The following is a 24900-nucleotide window of genomic DNA, read 5'->3' as shown; positions in this document are numbered from 1 at the left end:
AGGGAGGAGGGGGGATGCCAGGTGCATGGGGTCTGCAGAGCCAAAGGCCTGCAGGCAGGAGGGTAGGTGTCATATTCGGAGATCACTGGCCAGGCAGATGTGGCTAGATCACAGGTGCAATGATGTTCACATGAGGTGGGGGATGTGCAAGAGCTCTGTGAGCTGAAAAGCACCCAAACTCTGTTTATCATACTTGCCAAACTCAGAAAGCACTTCATTAAAGTAATTTTACCTCCTATCATTGACCCTGTGGAAACCTGACAACTTCTTATACCACCTCTGCTATTTCAGAAGGGAGAACTGAAGCTCAGAGAGTTCACTGACTTGTCCAGGGTCACAGAGTTGGTACCCAGCCTGAGAGCATCACTAGGGCAAGGCTCTCTGTGTCTTACACATCCAGCCTGGGGCCAGGCACAGGAAGGGCTCAAAGAAGGATGGATGAATGAACAAGCGTGAGGGCCTGGGCCCTCTGACACTATATCTAGCCCAGCAATCCCACCCAGTGGAAGGGGCTTCTGGGGGAGAGAGAGACCTGACCACCACTCGTCCCTCAGCCCACCTGCTGATGGCAGTCAGCATCTGGGAGTCGGTCACACTGTCATCATTGCTGAGGTTCCGGACGACACCATCCATGAGCTCCAATGGGAGGTGCTGGACCACACTGGCCAGGGCGCTAGATGGTGGCTCCTCCTCTGGAACAGGTGCCTGGGCTGAGCTTTGCAGGACAAGTGGACCCCACACCTCCCCTATCACCCCATGTCCTTCATGCTGCCAAAGGAACTAGGGAGCCTCTGCAAAGAGCACATCAGGGCCACCTGCTCACCTCCTAGAGCATCCCAGCCTCTGATCTCATCTTAGCTCATTCACTCAACAAACCTTCACTGGCACTGCTTTGGCCCTGTGCTGGGCAAAGAAAAAAGCACTAACCCCTAGCTGTGCATGTATAGGCAAGGCCCTTAGATGGGGTAACACTGGAGCTGGCAAGAACAGGTAGGAGGGCTATGTGACTCGGCGGGAGGGAGGACATTCCAGGTGGAACCCAACAGAGATGAAAAAAAAAATTTAGTTATCAAAATTTGTTGTCCAGTTGTATAAAGACCTAGGTCCTTATACACCTGGCCTTGGTTCTTCCTCCTGCCGGGTGCATTCCCTTCCTTTCCCCTGAACAGCCCTATAATCAGGGAAGGCACAGATTTTATTTCAGTCATTTAAACTACTGTCCAATTTCCACAGTTGTCAACGGGGGGCCAAGATTTACAACTCAGTTGACACATATAGGTTCTATCACGTCTCCAGACCTTACCCTCTGCCTGCCCTGAGTACCTTACCCCTGCTGCCTGATGCTGCCCAGCTCTCAAGGCCTGACTCAAAAGTCATCACTTCTACGAAACCCACCTGACCCAAAGGGCATGATGACCACCCCACATCCTGTTGTCTCAGCACCCTGGTCCTCCTCCAGGCCCGACTGATCTGGGTACCCTGCTCTCTGCATGCCCAGCAGGCACCACAGGATAGGAGCCCCCCACCCGGCAGGAGCTCAGGAGGGGCCTGCTAACTAAACGAAGGAACAGCACCCCCCCACTCCCCCACAAACACACACCTGTGCACTAGCATGCACACGCCACACCACCAGGTGGGCACGCCACACAGGAGACTCCGCACGCACGGGCCCCGCCCGCCCCGACCGCACACGTACCTGTGCAGGAGATGACAGCGAACAGCTCCTTGAGGCAGGGCAGGATGGCGGCGGGCTGCGCGCGCCACAGCTGCGCCAGGAGCCCGCTCACCTGCTGGGCCTGCTCCAGGAACTCCACGGCGCCCTCCTCGCCGTCGGCTGGGCAGCGGAAGCGGCCGAGGCAGCGCACAAGCTGCTGGCAGAAGAGCAGGCGGTGAGGGCCGTCGGGGACGCAGCGTGGGTGCCGCGCCAGCAGCCGCGCCACCTGCGCACAGGCCGCGGGCCCCGGGCGCTCGCACACGGCGCGCAGCACCTCGCGCCGCAGCAGTGCGAACACCTCATCGGCCGAGGGCCCCTCGGGCAACAGCTGCAGGCCGAGCTGCACGCAGGCCAGCGCGCGGGCGCCCGGCGGCCCGGTGCCCCCCTGCAGCAGGCGCAGCACGCGGCGCGCGCTGAAAAATTCGGCGAAGACTTCTGGGTGGTGGCGGCCGGCCACGTGCAGCAGCTGGCAGCCCACGCGGCGGGGCAGCTCGTCGGCGCCGCTCACGTAGAGGCGTGTGCCCAGCGCCAGCAGCGCCAGGCACTGCTCCCGCTCCAGCGGCTGCCGCGCCGCCTCCAGCACGCGACGCACCAGCCCTTGCTTCACGCTCGCGGGATATGATGACGTCACCACTGCCTCCAAGATCTTGTCCATGGCGGCCACGCTGCAGGGGACAGAGAGCAGGGTCACACTCTGCCCGACAGGACCGATCCCCCACGTGGTCCCCTGCGTGCTGAGGCTTGGGGGCGAGCAGCTCAACCTTTCTGGGCCTCAGTTCCCCATCTGTGAAATGGGGCAAGGATACCTACCTCCCCCGGAGGTGACGTGATGAGGTGAAGCACAATGCCTGGCTTAATAATAAGCCCCAGTGGTTTGTAGTTATTGCTGATGAGCGCCTTTCATCTCACAAAGCCAACACCTGAGCCTTCCCCCTCCTCCACCCCTTTGCCCCTCTCTCCTCAGGCCTCCCTGGGGACCTTGTCAGTTCTTGGTGAGGCAGGTAAGAGCTGGATCTAGAAGCTGCTGTCCAGGGTCTTGGCCAAGCCATGTCATGTGGGAAGATGAGCCGTGCACACACACAAATCACACCTTCAGAAAGGGAGGGTTGACAGGGCTTCCAGAGCTCCCTGGTGCACTTTATTCTGCCCCCAATCAGCTTCTTGCTCTTTCTCAAATGACCTACCCTTTTCCTCTTTGTGTTTGTTGTGGCTTTTGCCTGAAACATCCTATCTCCCAAGACCTCCACCACTAACACACATTCATACAACCAGGCAAAGTCCTACTTTCCTTTAAAGCCCACTTCAAACACCCAATCCTTAATGAGAACCTCCCTGGACTTCAGGCATGAATTCATCCCTCATCTGGACTCCTACAGCCACCTGTGGCCTCTTCCTCCATTGCAGCTGGGATCACATAGTGCGGGGGTTGTACGGGTCCAAATCTCCTCCACTAAGGCAGATCATCTCATCTCTGTGCTCAACCCTGCACAGGCAGGCCCTGTCACCTCCCAAGCCTCAGCCCACACCAGCCCCTCACTGTGGGCTCACTATGTCCTCCCTGCCCCGGGCTTTTGCACTCGCTTTTCCCTCCCCTCCTTGCTTGGCTCACTCTGCAGAGCTCAGCTCAAACTTCTTCCACACAGAAGGCCTGTCTGACCTCCCTGTATGGGTCAAACGCCCCTGTTAACAATTTCAGAGCATCCTGTCCTCCTTTATAGCACTTATCATGATTACTTGATTGGGGTCATCCTCCTCCACTATACTATATAGGTTCCTGAGGGCAGGAACCAACTCAGGTTTTGTTCACCACAGTATCCCCAGCACCTCGCACAGTGCCTGGCACACAGTAGGCATTTGTTGAATAAGCAGAGTGTGGTGTGAGTTACTGTTACCTTATTCCTCTGAGCCATAATATACTTCCCTCTGCCCTTCCACTCCATTTTAGCTGTTTTCTGGAAGACTTCATCCCAAGCTGACCCACTTTGATTCCTGATTCTCATGCTGGTTCCCACAGGTTCAGCTCCTAAAAGGCAGGACCACTTCTTTGCTTCTTTGTATAATCCCACACTAAGCAGGACCCAATATAAGGTTCAGTATACGCTAAGTGTTTAATTAAACTTATTGTCTCAGTGAAAACTACTCTATTGTTAAGACCTGGAGTAGGTGTGAAGACAAGCTAGAAATTTCCTAGATGATGGGCCAGAAACTTTTATGCAAAACCACAGATACTGTGGGACCCCAAATATGTGCCAGGCCCTATGAAGACGCTCCCTTCTCTGTCCTAGCTCTCCACTGAGACCAAACCTCCATTACTGCCTGTGTTACAATGCAATGGGCACATTTGTTTCTCTCTCTCTCACCAGGCTGTGAGCTCCTTGGGGCAGGGACCAGGCTTATTTCTCAATGGCTGCCATTTTCCATGCCAGTCACTACAGAGTAAGGTTAGATGGTGTAGCCAGGGCACAGATCAGTGGTTCCTGAATGCTGGCCTGGTTGCCTCAGAATCACCTGAGCACTTAGGACAAGTTCATATGCCCAGGGCCCACCCCAAGCTTGGAATGGTGTTAGACTCTATTCTTTGAGATTCAACCGGGATGCATTCTGCTTACCATCCAGCTTACTTATACTCTCTGAGCCTCTATTTCCAACCCGCAGGGCTGATGTGAAGACAAATATAAAGGCTGGGCACAAGAAGTGCTCAGAAAGTGTCAGTCCCCTTTGCTTTAGAAGCAAAGTCCTTGCTCTTCGGAGCTCCCAGTCAGTCCGGTGGTGGAGACACACACATTGGTAAAGAGTGCCGAAACAAGGCATACTCCCAAAAGGTCTTTAAAAGTGTCTTTAAAATTGGGTCTGCCTTCAGCCCTGACCTACTCTTTCCTGGGCAGTGCCTTGCAGACCATCCTCCAAACCCCTACCCCTGCCCTCCAGGCTAGTGGACTTAATATGCTTTCAACCCAGGATGCCAAGAAACCCTGGTACTCAGGCGACCAAGGAGAAATCCTAATCGATGAGATATTGACATCATGTGTGGAGGAAGAGGACCTGGGGGCGGGCAGAAATGGAGTTCTGGGGCTAAGGAAGGCTCTGGAAATGGAAAGAAAATCAGACTAGGAATGAGGAGTCCTGCATTCTAATGTGACCTGGAGTAAATCCCATTTAGTCCTGCAACTCATTGTGTGACCTTGAGCACATAATATCGTGAGCCTCTTTTCTGTAAAATGGGGATAAATGATATCAGGCTGAACCACATCAAAGTGAGGGATCAGATGCTGGCAATTCCTATCATTCTACCTGATACCTATCACATAAGGTGGTCTGTGCCTGGCAGCTGGGATCTTGGTCAGTGGAGCCATTCTGTGAGGGCTCTGATCTCCGAGGCCAACCCTGCAGCCTCTCTGCAGTCTGTGGCCTGACCACTCCAGCAAGCCCTGCCTATCTGCCCCCACTCCCACACAGGCAGTTTGAGGTCAGCTGTCACCATGGTCACCAACAAACCCACTCAGTAATATCCTGGATGCATTCATGCAAAGGGGTTTTTAGAGGCGTGGACCTCACCTGACCCATCCCAGGCCACGGAAGGGAGGCAGAACAATGCCTGCTCTCCCCATGGCGTGGATGGGGAAGCTGAGGATCAACAAGGGAGAAAGACACGGCCTTGGCAGGGTGGGATTAGAACCGGCACTCATCCTCTCTAGGGGAGGAAGAAGCAGACCCCCAGCGCTCCTCAGGGGAGGGTGGGTTACCCTTCCTTCTAGGCTCTGGATGAGTATATGGCCTGTCGACACTGGCTCTGACCCAGGAGACAGCTGCCCCATGCCAAGTGCAGCAGCAAACAGCAGCCCTGTCCTCCCTCAGAAGAGCCTGCGTTAAAGCAGGAGACTCAGGTTCTCTGCTTTCAGAATCACCAGGTGACCTTGGGTGAGTCCCTGCTAGGACTCCTCAGCCTTCTCATCTGGAAAATGGGGACCATTCTGAGCCTACCACTGATGAGGTTGAGACAAGATATAAAAAGATAAGGGCAGGGAGTTCCCTGGTGGTCTAGTGGTTAAGACTCGGGGCTTTCCCTGCCATGGCCCAGGTTTAATCCCTGGTCGGGGAACTGAGATCCCTCAAGCCACAAGGCGGCGGCCAAAAAAAAAACAAAAAAAAGATAAGGGCCGGATAATAGATAAGAATAGGTAAGAGTCTATTCTTGGGACATCTGGCACTGAGAGGCAAAACCGACACTGTCAGGGAAGAAGACGAGGAGACACATACTCCTGATCCAGCGGATTCTACAAGGAATTTCATCCATTAGCCCTCGAAGCCAACTCATCATTTCCACTCTCTCCCCTGAGCTCCAGCCCCACCCAAGATCAGCTCCTCTTTACCTGTGGCCGGGACTAGTGCAGAAGCCTCTTAATCTATCTCCTTTTTCCCCTCCTCAATCCATCCTCCACTAGAGACATGTGTCCTGTAGGAGTACAGAGTCCAGGCTTAAAATCTAGTCCAGCCACTACCCCCACTGTGGCCACAACCATCAATGCTGGTGTTTTTCCACCTCTCAGAGCCTCTGAACCCCAGAGTGGGAGATGATCACCTGCCCACCCCTTAGCCTTTCCCAGCCAGGGCTGCGGCTCCTCCCCACACCCTTGGCTTATATCTCTCACTGCTGACATGACAGCCTGGGAGTCCCAGCAACACCCAGCCCGCTCCAGGACGCACAGTTAGCACACAGGAAAATCATCATCCCTCCCCTGGAAGGCTCAGATCCCTTTAACTGTCCCTCTCAAATGACCCTCCACCTTTCCACTGTATATTGACAGGTCTCTGTTCCTGCACAGTAGAGCCTGACTATATTCAGTCTCCATCACCCATCACCCCCAAAGCACCGTGTGTGTGTGTGTGTGTGTGTGTGTGTGTGTGTGTGTGTGTGTGTGTGTGTGTGTGTGGACAGCTCCAGTGTCTTGCCTCACCCCCTCCCTGGGCCCCAGCTCAGACTTCCCCATCCCTCCCTGGTCTTTCTGACACACCCTGCAAATATCATCAGATTCCCTCATTAGACAATAAACTCCATCCTGCCATGCCCCTGCTCAGAACCCTCAAGGCCCCCCAGCCCCTTCAGGATAATAAGGTCCAAACTCCCGAGCCTGACATTCAAGTCCTTTCTGTGACACTAAGCTAATAAAGGGGCAGGGTGAGAGATGAACTTGACAAACTCCATTTAGTGGTGAATCTACAGGAATTTGAGCAGTGGGCTTTTTCCTGCTCAACACTTTGGTGAAGTTTTCTCTGCTGAGAAAGGGCTTCTTCCTCTTCTCTCCTGGCAAATTCTGACTCATCCTTCAATGCCCAGGTCACATGCCCCCTCCTCTGGGAAGCCTTTCCAAATCCCCCTGCAACTCAATCTTTGGGCTTTGCTTCCAAAGGCCCTCTTCGCTTCTCTCATCCCTGGGCAGTGTAACTGGATTGATTCTATGCCCATCTCCCCCACCAGGCCGGGATCTCCTTTGGTAGGAAGTAGGTCCGGTCCCCCATCTGTGCCCAGTGCCCAGCACAGGACCAGGCACAGAGGTGAAGGAGTGCCAAGTGACCTAGAGACATGTGACAGCAAGATGAGATAAAACCAAGGATATGATCAGAAAAGCACCTTCCAGGGACTGGCCTAACCCTTGGTCCAGTCACTGCCCCCTCATCTGCCCAGATCTGGTCTTGCATATCCATCACCCTGAGAATCTTAAACATCAGCCAAGAAAGCCCCTACAGAGGTCACTGGATGGGCTATTCTAGAAATGACTCAAACAACCAAAGCTGAAGAAAAAGAAAACAACAAACAAACAAACCTGTTCCTGGTTAACCCTCAGGTCAAAAGTTCACAGAATTTCATGGGACAGGGGAGGGGGCTTCAAGGGCTCACTCAATCTCTCCACACCCCAGAGCACAGCAGCCCCTCCAAGCCCCAGCAATGAGGAGCCCATTTCCTTTCCTCTCTGACCCTCACACCCAGTCTCCCTCCTTTGACTTCCCTGGGTGCCGGAGCTGCCTGGCTGCCTGGGATGGGTGGGGGGCGGGGGGAGGATCAGGCTGTCCCTCCTGACACCCAGAAGTCCCTCCATCCCTCGTCCCCCAGGTGTCTAGTCAGCAGCATTTCTCTCTGTATTTTTTAACTGAACTTCTACCCAAGGCAGCCCCGGGAAGGATCCCCTCGCCATACTACTGGGAGGCCCTCCTTTGGGCCAAACTGTCGCCAGGAAAGAAAAAAAAAAAAAAAAGGTGGGGTGGGGGAAGGTTACTAGTAAAACCCAACTGCCCTTTTACCGAAGGGGAAATGAGGAGGAGAAGAGAAGAAGGTGGGAGCATATATTCGCTTCTCAGGAACCCAGCCCCAATGGGGGCCACCCCTCACATACCTCTGATGCCCGCGTCCCCACCCCCATCCCAGGCTTTCTGGAAGGGCGGGCACCAGGCTGACACATCGAGGTCTCTTGTTCGCAAGGGTTCTTGTACGGGGAGTACGCCCTGGCCGAGGATGCTGAGAATAGCAGAAGCCCATTCCAAGCAGAGGCGGCTTCTTGGCCCCCCAGTTTGCACCCCAGCTCGGCCCCACCCCTCCTTCCAGTTATACCAGTGCACCCGCTCCCAGCCCAGACTGGGGCTGCGGACCCCACGAAAGGCTGGCGAGCTTCATGACACTGGGCACCGGTGCCCTCAGCCCTGAGGGGGGCGGGGGCAGGGGCGGTATCTCTATATACACAATTGATGAAGAAGATTGCGGCCCAGAGAGGGGCAGGTACTCGCCCAAGGTCACACAGCCAGGCCCAGTATGCACCTAGACCTCCCGCCTCCCAGCCCCGGACTCTAAAAGCCCTACACGCGCGTCCGGGCTCTCGAACCATCTGGGTGCAGACACTCCCTCCCCCCAAGCTACACACACGCCCCAGCCCCCTTACCTCTGGAACCCCAGTGGCCCCTGCCTCAGAGTCAGCTCCTGGGCGGGGCGCTCAGGCCGGGCAGGACCAGGCTGGTCCAGGCTAGGTCAGGGCGGGTCCTTTGCTTCCCCCGGAGTGGGGACGCCCTCCGCCAGGTCCCAGACAGCAGGGATGCTGCTTCCACTGAAAAGCCCAACCTCTCCACCCGCTCTGCACAAGTCTGGAACAGGGGAGCCCAACTCAGCGGCGCGGCCACGGGGCTGCGGGACGAAGTGGGGGGGGAGGGGCGAGGTGCGGGAAACGGGGCGGAGCCGGAGCGGGGGCCACCCCGCGAGCAGCCACTCGGGCCGCGTCCCCTTTAAGGCCAGCCGGCCTGAACGCTGGCGGGGGCGGGGTCGGAGCTGGACGGCTAACTGCAATGCCTCCTGGGAGATGGAGTTCTCACTCGGCGCGCCGAGCTGCAAAGAGCCCATGGAGGACTACAAGTTCCCGAGCGCAGCGCGCGGGTCCCGGGCCGCCACGCCCCTAGGCTGGGCTCCGGCCCTCCGCCCCCCTCGCAAAGCTGCGCTGGCCGCCCGCGGAGGGGAGGTTGCCGAGCGAGGGCAGGAGGTGGGTGCGGCGCGGCCGGGGGCACGGGGCGCAGGGACTGCTGGTGAGGGAACGGCCCACCTGGGCACCTGTCCTACCACGAGAGGTCATCTAGCCTACCCTAGCCTCGCCATTCTCATCTGTGCAATGGGGATGGCAACGTCCGTGGTTTGGGGGGAGGGGACGTTTATGGAGAAGAAGGGGCGGAGCGGGTGGAAGGAGCCTGGATGGCTGGTGATAGTAAGAAAAGCCCGGATAATAAGGGCCGAGACTGTGGGAGGAGTCTGGTGGGTGGGGCATGGAGGGGCGGGGTCTCTAGATAAGGAGAACACGCGTGAGATCGGAGAAGGGGCTGCGGAGTGGATGCTGAGAAAGCCAATGAGACAAGCCTGGGATGGATTGGGTGGAATGGGCCGAAAAGCACTGGGGAGGGAGGGGTGGAGACGCAAAGATGAAAAGGATCCCTCTCGGCCCTGGAAAGCCCAGTGTCAGCAGCGCTGATATGGTTTGGGTAAGAGGTTGCCCGAATGGGCAAATGCCTGTGGATGCACAGAACACCTTTCTTTCCTTGTGACTAGAAGTAAAGAGCCCATCCCATGAACTCTGCGTCACATATATGGGCTCATTCAATTCACACCCTGTGAAGACAGCACCATACCTCTTTACAGTTGAGGAACCTGAGGCTCAGAGAAGTAAAGTGACTTGCCTAAAGCCACCCAGGATTCCTTACGCCAAAGAGCCTGCTTTTTTTCCCTGCACTGCATGGAGGTAGAGGTTTAATCTGTAGTGAATGGCAGGGAACAGACAAAAGTGTCCATGTCTTGCCCTTAACAGGTTGTGTGACAGGACCATCTTCCTCAACCCTTCTCAGTGCCAACCTAAGGCAACCCTCCTATGCTTATTGTTAGGATGAAATGAGGCGATGGATTTGAAAGCCATTTGTTTATAAATTATCCTTGTTGTGAGGAGCAGGAAGACCATAAGGAAGAGTGGTCAAAATGAGGTGCTTGGGCCTGAGGAAAACCACAAGGTGAAGCCTGAGGGTGAGCCAAGAGGATGAAGGAAAATACTGGAAGAGGGTGGGGGATGGTGATAGTTCTTGGAAGTCTGCACCGGATGAAAGAATACTTTGCTGTGCAAGCCAGGTCAGGTGGCTTCCCTTCTCCAGCCCACTTTTCCCAGTTGGCCAACTCCTTTAGGGGTCCATGTGTGTCACCTGAGTCTGGGAAGCACCTTTTCTCTCTGGTGTGGGCATAATGGAGCAGCCTGTGAGCTTCTTAGAGATATGAACTGGGCAAAACAGGGCTAAAGATACAGCTGTTGGGTGTTGGGGGAGGCCAGGAAGGGTGGTGCCCCCAGATAGTCCCCAGGGCTGTGAGCCAGAGTCTTTATCTGGTGGGCTGTGTAAGGTGGGGAAGACTGCTCCAGTTTATTGGGAGACACATTACTCACTTTGAGTGTTGTCATCCTTGAAATTAACCCAACTATGTTCTATCCATCCCCTACACAGTGGGAGTTCTTATATTTACTTCCACGTAATTACCTGGGCCTTGCCCTGTGCCTCAGATTCCAAATTAAAAATTCAAGAGACTATTTCAAAATAAAAAGTTTTAAAAATTCAGGAGAGATTGGTAAACCTCCCTATTGGTAGATGAGAGTCTGGGACTAGGAAAATGGATCTGACTATATGGGAGTTGTCCCCCTTCCCCTTCCTGCCTACTTCCTGGGGTACAGAGAGGGGAGATCCCTGTCCTAACAGGGTGGCCAGGCACCCATTTACTGAAGGAAAGTGGGCCTTGGTAAGGACTGAGAATAAAATGCTGTGGAGATGCAAAGAAGGGAAGAATGAATTGCAGCTGAGGGGCCTGGCAGATGACTGGCATTTTCTTCACAGTGCAGGCAGAGGGAGGGATAGCAGATGCCAAACTGCAGAGATAGGAGAGGGCCTGGCGTGGTCTATAAAGTAGGGATAATAATAAGCACCTTCATCTATGAGATTAACATGCATAAAGTGCATAGCACAATAGTAACTGCTCAGTAAATGTCAGCCATTTTTATTACTGCTACTGTTGTTATTATGATCACCATCATATGCCCAAGAATTGGTCTAGGGCCACACAGCTAATAAAGGGGCAGAGCCTGATTCAAACGTAGGCCCAGGTGATGCCAAAGCCCATGCACTTTCCTCTCCCCACAAAGCCCCTACAGTTCTTTCTGGCCATCCACATCTTTGAGGCCCAGAAGTGGCCCCTCTTTGTTAACATTCTTGGTAAGCCATGACAGGAGTTTCTTTTCTGCTGTAGTAGCAGAGACTCTGGGTTCAGGAGAAAGCAGGGGAAACAAGTCCTAAACAGCCATCTTCTCCCAGCCTGGATCTCGGCATGGAGACAGGCAGGCCTAGTGTTGTGGTTTCTGTGGGGGGTTTAGTCTATGTAGAAAGACCACTCGGATTTAAATTCTAACCCCTCCACTGACTGCGGGCTATTTTAGCTAAGCCCTGGTTGGCTTCCTCCAGAGCACTGAGACGTCAGGAGAACATCATGAGATGTTAATGCTTCTTAGTAGTAGTAATAACATCTAATATTTATGGAATCTGGCTATTTATTGGGGCCAGGCACACTGACTGGAACTTTACATCTACAGTCCCAGGAGGCAAGTGTTCTTTTCTTGCCCCTTCCTTCAAAATAAAAATATTTTTAGAATTTTCAAGCCTACAGAAATGTTTAAAGAATAGCCTTTCACCTAGATGCACCAATTCACATTGCCGATTTTGCTTTTACACATGCACATTTTTTGCTAAGCTATTTAAAAGTTATAGGCATCTCCACACTTGGCCCCTAAATTCTTCAGCATGTATCTCCTAATTATAACATTTTGCGACATAACCATAACACCGTAACACCGTTATCATACCTAAGAAAATTAGCAAGAACTCAATATTGTCTAATAAACAGTTGAGATTCAAATTTCTCCAACTGCCAAAAAAATCTCATATATTTTTTTAATCAGATACAGTCAAGATTCATTCATTGCATTTAATTATATCTCTTTAAGCAACTCATTTAATCTAGATAGAGCCCCTCTACCTGTTTAAACTTATTTTATAAATAATTGGGTTCAGTTTGGTTTTTTTGTTTTTGTTTTTTCCGGCAATGTTGTGTACTTATTGAATCACATTAGGAGGCATATGATACCAGAGTCCTACTATCCATGAATGCTAAGTTTGATTATTGGATAAGGTCATAACAGCCTGATCTCTCTATAAAAGGGTAAGTTTTTCCCTCTTGTAATGAACAAGTAGTCTGTAGAGTGATTCTCTGAAACTGTCGGAATTATGTGTCCAGGATCACCTTTCACTCCACATCTGTTGATGATCCTTGCCTGAATAGCAACATTGAGGGTTGCAAAATGGTAATTTGCTAATCATGTCATTCTTTGTATACTTATTAGCTGGTATTCTTTGTTACAGAATAACTTTTTCTGTGTGTGTGTGTGTGTGTGTGTGTGTGTGTGTGTGTGTTTGTCTTTCTCATTCCCTCTCCTGTCCCTCTCTTTTTTCTTTTTGGAGTAACATAGGCTCATGATTATTTTTTTTAACTCAATGTGTTATAACCTATTATCATCATTAATCTTTTTGGCGTTCAAATTATCCCAAATTTGGCCAATGAGAGTCCCTTCAGGTCTGCTCCTGTGTTTTGGTTTTTGTTTTGGGTTTTTTTTGTGGGGGGAGATATAATTGACATATAACATTGTATTCATTTTAGGTGTGAACATGATTTGATATGTGTATATATTGCAAAATGGTCACCACACATAGTTACAAAATTTTTTTTTCTTGTGATGACAACATTTAAGATCTGCAGATCTGCGTTCTTTTGACTTCACCTTAGTAATCTTTGATTTCTTCTTTGCTGTCTGGAAAGAGATGTTCCAGGCTCACCTTGAACTTTTCCTGTCAAAGTACTGGAAGTACTGGAATCATCAGTTCCTCCAGGAAGCCCTGGTTTCTTTTTGTAGGAGACAACGTTTAAAAAACAAGATCTGGGGTCAGGTGTGCTCATTGCTACTCGGGTATCATTGCTAGGCTCTTGAGCAGAGCTAAGAAATGATAGATGGATGGATGGATAGATAGATAATTATCAATGCCTTGTAGATTCATTGTTAAAACAATTGGTCCTCACTGTGTAAAAGGAGTAGATTTCATGTAAAATAGCTTCATTATGGAAGCTCAGTGAGCAGTAATGTAGGGAATTGCACAGAAAGAGCCCTTGCCTGTGCTAAGGCTCTGTGAGTGTATGGGCTGTTGGCTAGGACCTCTGTGTCTGGGTTCAGTCTCTTGCTCAGGACCCAGGTTAGAGAAGACCCCAGGCTGCCTCCAAAGGACTGGTCCTCTGAGCAGTGTCCAAACCTGGAATCTCCCAGAGGCTGTGACTCAGAGGTCAAGAATGGACACAAAGCCCTGGGCCAGGGACTCATCTTCCTTGGTTTGTGAAATAAAGATAATGTGATCTGTCCTGCCTGCATCCCAGAGTTGTTATAAGGATCAATATATATTTATTTTTTTAAATTGCTAATCAGTCTTTTCAACACATTTATTACAAAATTCCTTCCCCTTTTCATTGTCTTAATACCATAGTTCATTGCCTTATAGTCTGATTTCCTACATTAAACTAAGATATATTATGCTTTTTCAAATATTCTTTCAGGTTATCACCAATTTTTCCAAAATAAGATTTTAATCTTTTTTTTTTTTAATCTTTTGAAAAAATACTTTTGGGAGTTGGACTAGGATAGCATAACAACTGTAATTAATTTTAGAAGAACAACTTTAAGATATTCCCTCTCAGAATCATCACAGGTCTCTCTTTATTCAAATCCTGTTTATGCTTCTTAATAAAATGTCATAGCTTTGTTTCTGAAGGGGGCACAGGCTTTGAAGAGAGACCTCACTTGGAATTCTAGCTCTGTTACCTCTAGCTGTGAGATCTTAAGCAGCTGTCTTCACCATTCTGTGCTTCAGTTTTATAATCCAGAAAATTGGGATGATAATCGTACCTACTTCACAGCCTCGGTGTGGTGCTATAATGAGATAATCTACAAGAAAATGCCTCACATAGCTCGGGGCATGTCCTCAGTGCTCAGGAAATGTTGATTCTCTGTGCACTGGTCTCATGTAGGTCAGAATCAAATTGAGGGGCAAGTTTGAGAGCACCTGGTAGGAGGTAGGAGGGGACAAGTGACAAAACTCCCAAGGGGTTTGGCTGCTGAATTCCCAAGGAAGTCATTCAGAGCATGGCAGTCAGACAGGCCTGGGCTTGAATCCTGGCTCTGCCACTGCTTTCTTTGGGCAAGTTACCTACCTCTTAGAGCCTCAGGTTCTCATTTGTTAAGTAGAGATAATACTTTCCTCAAAGGAATGTTACGAGGATTAAATGAGCTAATGTGTATAATGCACCTAGCACAGGTAGGGTACCCAATAAGTACTCACCGGGCAATAGCTGTGTCCCTCGTGAGGCCTGCAGGAATGGAGACATAGTTTTAAAGTAGGACTCTCTAGAGCGATGTCTTGACTGCCCTTTCTTATGGGACACCTACTCAAAGAATTGTTTCCTTTGTTACAATTAGAGGTTGCAGCTGGGTGATTTTTCAGGCCCCAGACTGGGATTGGCCCTTCACATGGTACCAGGCTGGGCCTTAAGATCCACCACCCCTCGTTTTGGCCACAGACCCATTTCAGGGAGGAGAGAATTTCCAGCCAACTCCCAAGTTCCCAGGCCCCCTGGCCTTCCCTGCCCAGTCAGATGGTCTGAGGATCTGCATGGCATAATTTCCTGGTTTTCTCAGAGAGGGAAATGGGCTGATCTTTTTCTTGGTTCTTTTCAAGTAGAGAGGCGGACTTGGAAAGTCTCCTGCTTAAGAAAAATTATTTGTTCAGACACAGTGGTAGGGTTTCTTTTATCTCCTACTTCGTGGTTCAGTTTGCATTCTCATTCATCTTTTCTAATCTGGCTTTTAAAAACCTGGCTTTTTGTGTTTTGCTGCTTTGTCATTAGGCATCATGAGTTGGTATTAAAATAGAAGGGTATAGACCTCTAGTGGACTTGGGGTGTGTCAGCTATGGAGGGGCTCCAGGCCATCCAGGATCCTGTCCCCATATCCTCAGATGTGAGTGGGCAGAGTCCCAGGCCAGCCATGAACTAGCTGCCGAAAGACCTACCCCAGTCTGATCTGGACAGAGAATAAGGGAGTATGCATCGCCCACTCAACGCTGGGACCTCAAGGTGGGAAGGGAAACTATCAGAGGTGTTGGACTCACACTGACCTGGATTCAGATCGCAGCTCCTCCAGTGACTAGCTCTGTAACCTTGAGCAGTCTTTTAACCTTTCTGAGCCTCAGTTTCCTTATCTGTAAAATAGAGATAATAGCATCTATCTCACATGGTGCTTGTAAAGACATCAAATGAGGTAATGCACGTACAGAATCAGCACAAGAGTATCATCCTCTGTACTTTTCTACATATTTTTATTAAAAATAAATAAAATGCTACCATGTGTTAGGCGAAGCATTATAAAAGCAGGAGGTGGTGTGCTCAGCAGGTGGTAGCTAGTGTCTTGTCAAGCAAGCTGCATAGCAGTATTTTAAAAGGCTACTTCAGGGATTCTCACACTTGCTGAAGCTATTAAACAGCCTTTTGTTGCTATTACAACTCTCAGCAACCTGTGCAGTGGGAAGAGACTGAGCTTTCCATTGGCTGGCTGTGTGTCCTGGGCAAGTCCTCAGTCTTTCTGAGTCTCTGTTTCCTGTCTGCCAAACAGAATGATGCCTGCTTTGTAGGATCGCTATATGAATTAAAAGGGCTGATGGGTGTAAAGGCCTCGGATGTAGTGGAATGCTCAGTGCATGTTCATTCCTTCCTCTCTCAGCTCCTGCCCCAGAGTCCCCCCAGCACCTACTGTGTGCTAGGCAGTGAATATGCAGGGACACTGCTCTCACAGAGATCACAAACTAGGCAGTGGTTTTCACAAACAATTTTTATCACAACCCACAGTATGAAGGTACACTCTATATCACAATCCAGTTCCTCTTCCTATCTGTCTGTGTGTCTCTCTCTCTCACACACACACACACAAAGGAAACAAAAGTTTCACAACACTATATATGTAAAACTGGTCATAACCTAGTGTATTGTATTGTCCGTGACACAGTCACAGTCTTGATTTTTTTCCCAGTTTATGAAGGCATAATTTATGTGCAGTAAAAGTCACCCTTTTTAGGTATACAGTTATATGAATTTTTATAATCTTTATACAGTCATTTGTCTACCAGCACATCGAGATATAGAATATTTCCATCACTCCAAAATATTCCTTCATGCCTGTTTGTAGCCAGTCTTACCCCTAGCCTCTCCAGTCACTGATCTGATTTCTGTCTCTCTAGTTTTGTCTTTTCCAGAATGTTGTATAAATAAAATCATATGCCATGTAGCCTTTTGAGGCAGGCTGCTTTCACTTAATAGAATGCTTTTGAGATTCTTCTGTGTTGTGGTGTGTGTCAGTAGCTAGTTCCTTTATATTGCTGAGTCATATTCCATTGTATGGATGTACCACAATTTGTTTATCATTTACATTTTAGTTTCTGGGATTGGGCAATTCCAAATAAAGCTACTATAATCATTCACACATGGGTTTTTGCATGGACATGTGTCTTCATTTCTCTGGGATAAATATCTAGGAGTAGGATTGATGGGTCATGTGGTAACTGGATGCCAAAAACTGTTTTCTCCTGTGGTTGCACCATTTTGCATTCTCACTGGCAATATATAAGAATTTCCATTGCTCTGTGTACTTATCAGCATTTGGTATTGTCACATTTTTCATTTGAGCCATTGTAATAGGTATACTGTGGTTTTAATTTTCATGTCCCTAATGACTAAGGATACCAAGCATCTTTTCATGTGGTTATTTGTCATCTATATATCTTCTCAGTGAAGGTGCTTCTTCAGATCTTTTGCCCACTTTTCAGTTGGGTTGTTTATTTTCTTACTGAGTTTTGAGAGTTCTTTATATATTCTGGTTAACAATCATGTATCAGATAGGTGTTTTGCAAATATTTTCTTGCAGTTTGTGTCTCATTTTCATTTTTTTAAAATAATTTTTAAAAATTTATGTATTTATTTTTGGCTGCGTTGGGTCTTTGTTGCTGTGCGCGGGCTTTCTCTAGTTGTGGCGAGCGGGGGCTACTCTTTGTTGCGGTGCACGGGCGTCTCATTGCGGCGGCTTCTCTTGTTGGGGAGCACGGGCTCTAGAGCGCAGGCTCAGTAGTTGTGGCACGGGGGCTTCAGTAGTTGTGGCTCACAGGCTGTAGAGCGCAGGCTCAGTAGTTGTGGTGCACGGGCTTAGTTGCTCTGCGGCATGTGGGATCTTCCCAGACCAGGGCTTGAACCCGTGTCCCCTGAATTGGCAGGCAGATTCTCAACCACTGCGTCACAAGGGAAGCCCTCATTTTCATTTTTTTTAACAGTGTCTTTCGAAGAGGAGAAGTTTTTCATTTGGATGAAGTCTAGTTTATTAAATTTTCTATGATTTGTGCCTCTTAGGTCCTATCTAAGAAATCTTTGCCTAACAGAAAGTCACAAAGATTTTCTCCTATAAGTCTTATAGTTTTAAAAAGAGTTTACGTTTAGGTCTGTGATCCATTTTGAGTTAATTTTCATATATGTTACAAGATATGAGCTGAGGTTCTCTTTTTGCATACGGATATCCAGTGATCTTCATCTTGAGAAAGCCAGGGAGGAGGGCCATATGCAAAGCAGATCATTACATGATGGAATGGTGGGCTGTGCAAGGGACCAGAAACCCCAAGAGGAGAGCTGGGAAGGTGGAGATCTGGGGACTGCCTTATCGAGGCAGTGACTCATAGGCTGGGCCTTACAGGTTGACTGCAGAGATGGTGGAGAAAGTGAAGAAGGGTGGTACGAGGAGAGCAAAGGCAGGGCAGGTGAGGGCGGATGCGGAGGTGTCAGGAGTCCCGGAGCATAGAGTGTGGGGAGAGGCAGGATTAGAGGTGAGATTGGATGAGCAGGGTGGTTAGAGCAGGCAGTACTGTCAGGAAGATCGGCCTGCAAACTAAAATGGAAGGTGGACAGAAAGGCGGATGGGAGCCAAGTGAGGATGTTGGGGGAGCGGGGATGAGGCCTGAGCTCCAGGAGTTGCCATAGGGACAGGTACAAGGGGACAGTTGAGAAAAATGTTAGGATGCGGAGTCAGGGCTGCCTCTCAGGCTCAGGCAGATGGGTGGCTAAGAAGAATTAACATCAGGTTCTGGGGAAGAGGAATTCTGTGTGAGGCTTCTGGTACCCATAGAATATTCAGGTGGAGGTGTCCAAGAGGCAGCTGGGTACACAGGGGGCCTGGAGCTCCGTGGCCAAACCCGCCTGCCACATTCATGAAGCTTCTCAGCCCTGCGAGGTGCCAGTTCCTGCCCCCTTGTGTCACTGTGGCTCTCAAACAGAGCCTGTGGATTTGCCGTGGTGGACACCGTGGCACTGTGACTAGGAAATAGGGGCTTGAAGGGCTGAGTCCTCTGACTCCTGGGTCTGGGGGGAATACCACAGGGAGCACCCTGGTCTGGGGTCAGGAGACCTGCCTTCTAACCAGCCTCCGCCCTGACTGACAGCAGCTCCTGGTGCTGCCCTGGACGGATGATCAGGAGCCTCACGGCAGGGGCTCAGGGGCAGGAAGGCAGGTGCTCTGCTGCTTTTGAAAGCAGAAAAATAGGAGTTTGGGTGCCCAGCCAAGGGCCCCCAGGTACGCCCTGTGGCTCCTGATTGTCTTCCCTACCCCTGTGCTTTGAGCTCTTCAGAACTAATGTGCTTAGGAGATACGGGGTCTGCAGCCCATAGAACTGTCAGGAAAGACAGCCCAGCCTCTCTCTCGCCTAAGCCTGCTCTTTCCGTGGAGCTGAGCCACTTCACAGAGCCTGGGCCTTAAATCAAACAGGAAGAGAGACTGGAAACTAGGTCCGGCTCCTGCCTGGACTCCCTGGAGAGAAAATCGGTCAGACTCAGGCCCCAGGCCAAGCATCCGCCTCAGCTGCAGGTCTCAGCACAGCCACCCCCGCTTCCTCGGAGCCCTCCCCCTCCCCCTCTCTGTTGGACACCCCCTCCAACACTGTCTCACAGCCCATCTGCTCCAGGCTTCTGCTGATGATTTTGTAACTTCATCATGGGCTTGTTTCTCTTCAGACACTCCAGATGGTTAATGTCTTTCTGCAATATCAAAGTGCCCCATTAGACAGGGAAAGAATTACAAAGGGCCCTCCCCACAGAGAGTTGGGTGGGACAGCCGAGCATCTTCCACACCCAGCATGGCCTCCACCCTCTGAAGTAAGGGGGTCTCAGTGCGGTCAGCCTCCTCAGAAGGCAGGTGTGTGGTGAGAACTGCCCTGGCCCGCTTGCCGCCCCTGCTGGGTGACTTTCGGGAAGTCCCCCTCTTGGACCTCTGTTTTCCCATCTGGACAGTAAACATGCCAGAATTAATTCCAGACCTACTCCCACATCTCTTGGTACATCTTCCTTCCTTCCTTCCTTCCCTCCTTCTTTCCTTCCTTCCTTCCTTCCTTCCTTCCTTTCCCCCCTTCCTTCCATCCTTTTCTTTTTTTCTTTCTTTCATTGCTGAGGTAGAGTTGATTTACAATATTAGTTTCAGGTTTACAGCATAGAAATTCAAAATTTTTATAGACTAAACACCATTTAAAGTTACTATAAAATATTAGCGATATTCCCTGTGCTGTAATTGGTACATTTCTCTTGTTACTACACCCTCACTGCCTCTTGCTGTGGCCGGCCTGGGCTCTTCTCAAGGGCAGCACTGGGGCTCATTCCTCCCTGTGCCCTCCACACCCAACATTAGAGGAAGATTGCTGAATTCATTCCACAGGTTGGCCCCTGGGAAAGTATCGTGTTGGAAGCCAAAAAGGTACATCCCCTGATTTCTAGAACCTTAAAGAAAAGTTAGAATCCAAGACTTCAGGTTGAAGGAGACACCAGCCCTAGACACTAGAGGCTGTGAGATCAGTGGGGGAATGGTGGGGGAGGGTTGTTAAGGAGTGGAGTGAGTAAAGAGCCTTCAGGAAGGGTGCTTGGTGGCAGAGTCCCACATTCATGCTGACCTCAAAGCAAGTTTCAGAGGAGGCTGGGGTGCCATCCTGGTAGGAAAGGGCAGGCCATCAGGAGCCAAGAGCATCTTCATGGCAAGGCAAGTTGTCATGGGAGGATGAGAATCCAGAAAAGAGTGTCACTTAGAATCCAGAGGGTTGAGTGACCCATTGTGGGCCTGGTAGATAGATGGAAGTGATACTAATCACAGCCATTTGTTGTGAATTCTTTTAGATGGAAAAAATAATTAAATAAGAAGGCAACATCAGTACAGCAGAAGGAGCACGGGGCTTGGAGTCCTAAATCTCAGAACATCTGTTAAGTACCTACAATGCACCAGTCTTTGGCTAATAAGCATGAATACATTTTTCTCTCTCATATAAAGGAACCTGGGCTTGAATCCTGGAAGGACCCTTCACCGGTCTGAGCATAGAGAATGAATCCTGACACAGTTTCCCTTATCTGCACAGTGGGGATGATTGGTGATATTGTCTATGTCAAAGGATAGTATGTAAACAAATGTACGTAAGAGCAGCTAGCATAGCATTCAGTCCAGGCACATTTTCTTTCTTTCCTTAGACCAGTGGTTCTCTGTCCTAACTGAACATTTAGAATCAGCTTTTAAAAAATACCATTGCTGAGGCCACATTCCAGGCCAATTAAAACAATCTCTGGAGGGTGGAACCCAGGCTTTGTTTTATCTTTTAATTTCTTTCTTTTTTTTTTTAAACTCCCTAGTGAACCTAATATGCTTTAGACGGTGTGGCAATTATTACCCATCCATTTGTTCATCAAGTATTAATTCGTTTCAACTCCAAGAACCTACAATAAGAAACTGAGAACTGTGACTACCCAGATGTTATGGACTGAATGTTTGTGTCCCCCAAAATTATATGTTGAAACCCCAACCTCCAATGTGATGGCGTAAGGAGGTGGGGCCTTTGGAAGATTAGGTCATGAGGGTGGAGCCCTCATGAACAAGATTACTGCCCTTATAAAAGAGATTCCAGAGAGCTCTCTTGCCCCTTCTGCCATATTAGGACACAGTGAGAAGACAACCCTCATCAGACATCAGATCTGTCCCTACCTTGATCCTCAACTTCCCAGCCTCCAGAACTGTGAGAAATAAATGTTACTTAAGCCACCCAGTCTATAGTATTCTGTTATACCAGCCCCAACAAACTAAGATACCAGATATGGTTGGGTAATGGTCATTTCTTACTTACCTCTCTCTGTAGTACTACTTTCCAGCACCCCAGCCTCCTGCCATGTCCGACCCCATCACGCTGAATGTCGGGGGGAAGCTCTATACAACCTCACTGGCAACCTTGACCAGCTTCCCTGACTCCATGCTGGGCGCCATGTTCAGCGGGAAGATGCCCACCAAGAGGGACAGCCAGGGCCACTGCTTCATTGACCGTGATGGCAAAGTGTTCCGCTACATCCTCAACTTCCTGCGAACCTCCCACCTGGACTTGCCCGAGGACTTCCAGGAGATGGGCCTGCTCCGCAGGGAGGCTGACTTCTACCAGGTGCAGCCCCTGATTGAGGCCCTGCAGGAGAAGGAGGTGGAGCTGTCCAAGGCCGAGAAGAATGCCATGCTCAACATCACGCTGAACCAGCGTGTGCAGACGGTCCACTTCACTGTGCGTGAGGCACCCCAGATCTACAGCCTCTCCTCTTCCAGCATGGAGGTCTTCAACGCCAACATCTTCAGCACCTCTTGCCTCTTCCTCAAGCTCCTCGGCTCCAAGCTCTTCTACTGCTCCAATGGCAACCTATCCTCCATCACCAGCCATTTGCAAGACCCCAACCACCTGACTCTGGACTGGGTGGCCAATGTGGAGGGCCTGCCTGAGGAGGAGTACACCAAGCAGAACCTCAAGAGGCTGTGGGTGGTGCCAGCCAACAAGCAGATCAACAGCTTCCAGGTCTTCATGGAGGAGGTGCTGAAGATCGCGCTGAGTGACGGCTTCTGTATCGATTCTTCTCACCCACACGCTGTGGATTTTATGAACAATAAGATTATTCGATTAATACGGTACAGGTAAAAGGATCCCAGCAACATTGGAGGGGGGGCTTCCCAAAGCCAAGATCTTGGAGAGTGTCTCGCCAGTGGTGTGAGGCAGGCCACTGTACTAACCTGTATTAATCGTGTAGCAGGACTTGATTTCCCCTGTGATGCAGTCCACCTGTAGGAATCCATGTGTCCTCTTGACAGAGCCACCTTTTTCCTTGCTACTTTGAGCTGGGGATGGGCAGTTTGCTCTAAGTGAATAGTCTGCCAACACGTCCTAAAGGAGGCCACAGGAGGACTTCTTGGCTAGACAAAGGAACAGCAGTTTTTTCTTGGGTCCAGCTCTCTCTCTACCATTAGGCGGTGCCTCACTTAGCCATCTGTAAACAGAGCCTCTGGTGGAGGGGATGGGGTGAGAACAAGAGGCTCCCTCTAGTTTCCCAGGACATGAAGTACCCAGAGATTCCCATCCTGCCTGCCCCTCCGTCCCTGGGATGTGGCCAGAACCTTGGACTTGCTTGGCTGGCTTGGAAATGAAGTGGGTAGTGAGGGTGGGATTTGAGCCCGGCATGGCCTGGAGGAGTTAGCCTCCAGGCGGGGTTCAGAAGATGGGGATATCCCTCTTGACTGGGCCAAATCTAGGCCTTTGGGGATTTCCAGCTTCAGAAATAAGCTGCTGTCCCTGCGAAGATTTGAAAGTATCTGGAGCCAGTGCAATGAAAGGCGCTTCATAATGTGGCCTGATACCTGACTTTTGTAATCCTTTCCCCAAGAAGTTGAAGTGTCATTGAAACAGATCATTTAAAACAAATATATTATGGACTCTCAGGGTTGGAAAATGATTCAACAGTCGCTCAGTCCTCCCGCACCCCCAGCACACCCCAGCGCATTTGTGGCTGAGGGCTTCTCCCCAGTACCTTCAGAAGATCAACTATCCCTGCTTGCATACCCTCAGTGACAGGAAGTTCATCATCCCCAAGGCCAGCCCCTGCCATAGTTGGCTGTTAGAAAGTCCTTCCTTATATTGAGCCGAAACCTGTCCTTCCACAACCATTTTCTGGTCCTGGTAGACCTTCCTTCTCACCCAAATGTGTATTTTCTCTTTCAAAATAGTTCACTTTGAGAGGCCAGATACCTATTTTGAAAATATTATTTCTCGGTATTAGGATTCCTCTCGGGATTTGTCTTCATAATCAAGGTTAGCCCCTTTCATTCCCTGTAAGTCATCCCCATTTTGTTGTGGGTTTGCTTCATTTGTGACCCTCCCTCCTCCCCAGACATGACTGTGCATAGCTTTTGACCATCTTCTGTTGAGTTTGAAGATTGCTGCCCCAGAGGAAGGAGACCAGGGTCTTGGCAATGTGTAACAAGGAGCCTGGGAGTGATCTGAACCATAACGTTGCCCTTGGAGTAAGCGTCCAGCCCTTAAAACACTGCTCTGAGGATGTGGGCTTCCCCTGCAGTAGTTTCTGGGCATAACCAGCCCATGGACCTCCTTGGGGTGAGACCCTGAGCCGCCACTTCCCAAGGGGTGATGAGCAGTGCATGTCTCAGAGCTGCACATTATGATTCATCCCTGGCGTGAGGGTGGCCTTGGGGGTCCCAGAATCTTCCCCACTGTGCAGGGGCCCTCAGACAGAGCCAGAGAAGTCTGGTGCCACAGGTGCCCCCAGGGGATGGTCCGAGGAAGGGGCTCCCCATAGTTACGCCCTGTGAATAGGGAGCTTGTACGCTGGGCTGTGGGCAAGGCCACATCCCTTAGGTAATAAAGGTCTTTTCCCCCCTACAGTGGGACCCAGGAGTCTCTGATAACTATCCCATGCCACCAGGCCAATGGTATTCAGGAAAGCCACTCAGGAGAACCCAATTTAGACCAGCCAGCAGAAGCTGTGACCATAGCAGAACAGTTTAAGGAAGAAATCTCATAAATCACCACTGTCTCTTTTTCTTTTCCATAAAAATTCTTTCTCCATCTTTTCGGTGCTTCTTAATTCAAGCAGCTTGACTTTAGAGAAAGCACAGGTCCTGTGAAGCCACTAATTTGCTGTGTGACTTTATGCAAGTCACTTACCTCACTGAGCCACCTCTGTTTCTTCATCTGTGAAATGTGCGTAACAGTAACACATTAGCCTACCTACCTCACAGGGCTGTTGTGAGGATCAAATGAAATAATTTATGTGAGAATACAGTATAATTGATAAATGGTTGTTATTATTTTGTGTCTACATATAAGGGAAAAAACCTTGGCTCTGGAATCAAGCTGACCTGGGTCTCAATTCTGGCTCCATCACTTGCTGTGTAACCTTGAACAAGTCCCTGGGCCTCCCTGATTTGTTTCCTCATCAGGTAACAACCCCACCTCCTAGTGTTCTGTGACTTGGTTGTGTATGTGAAAATTCCTAGCTAGGCCTGGCCCATAGGAGCTCAATAAATGTTTGCTCTTTTAGGAGTAATGATGGACTGTCACGCAGGAGACACCATGAGCATATAACAATTTAACAAGCCTTCTGGGGCACC

At 49.9% G+C, this 24900-nt stretch overlaps 2 protein-coding genes and 1 long non-coding RNA gene across 5 annotated transcripts in view; 1 reads left to right on the top strand and 2 right to left on the bottom strand.

Moving 5' to 3' along the window:
- USP35 (ubiquitin specific peptidase 35) overlaps positions 1-8958 on the bottom strand; it is a 78337-nt gene extending 69379 nt beyond the window's left edge. The window contains exons 1-3 of the mRNA XM_007187593.3: positions 8644-8958; positions 1697-2379; positions 560-692 (exon numbers count right to left, since the gene is read on the bottom strand). Coding sequence (XP_007187655.2) covers positions 560-692; positions 1697-2369 — 806 coding nt within the window. The 5' untranslated portion in view covers positions 2370-2379; positions 8644-8958. The remainder of the gene's footprint in view (positions 1-559; positions 693-1696; positions 2380-8643) is intronic.
- Positions 8959-9175: 217 nt separating this feature from the next.
- Positions 9176-22472, top strand: KCTD21 (potassium channel tetramerization domain containing 21). Of its 3 annotated transcripts, XM_057553684.1 has the most exons (3): positions 9211-9231; positions 20601-20683; positions 21105-22472. In XM_057553684.1, exon 3 carries the CDS (start codon positions 21635-21637, stop codon positions 22415-22417), a length of 783 nt encoding a protein of 260 aa, XP_057409667.1. In that variant the 5' UTR covers positions 9211-9231; positions 20601-20683; positions 21105-21634; the 3' UTR covers positions 22418-22472. The 3 variants fall into 3 exon arrangements, with proteins under 3 accessions (XP_007187654.1, XP_057409666.1, XP_057409667.1); XM_007187592.2 differs by lacking the exon at positions 20601-20683 and having other exon boundaries at positions 9176-9231; positions 21605-22472; XM_057553683.1 differs by lacking the exon at positions 20601-20683 and having other exon boundaries at positions 9193-9231.
- A 111-nt stretch (positions 22473-22583) lies between these two features.
- Positions 22584-24900, bottom strand: part of LOC130708944 (uncharacterized) — a 48136-nt gene continuing 45819 nt past the window's right edge. Inside the window, exon 3 of the long non-coding RNA XR_009009332.1 lies at positions 22584-22689. This is a non-coding gene — a long non-coding RNA (uncharacterized LOC130708944). The remainder of the gene's footprint in view (positions 22690-24900) is intronic.

Source organism: Balaenoptera acutorostrata, chromosome 9 (assembly GCF_949987535.1).
Source record: "Balaenoptera acutorostrata chromosome 9, mBalAcu1.1, whole genome shotgun sequence".
Taxonomy (NCBI): Eukaryota; Metazoa; Chordata; class Mammalia; order Artiodactyla; family Balaenopteridae; genus Balaenoptera; species Balaenoptera acutorostrata.
This window is presented reverse-complemented; position numbering and strand designations above follow the sequence as displayed.

Excerpts from the sequence above, each read along its gene's own strand:
- KCTD21 (XM_007187592.2), top strand. The coding sequence starts at position 21,635 with ATGTCCGACCCCATCACGCTGAATGTCGGGGGGAAGCTCTATACAACC.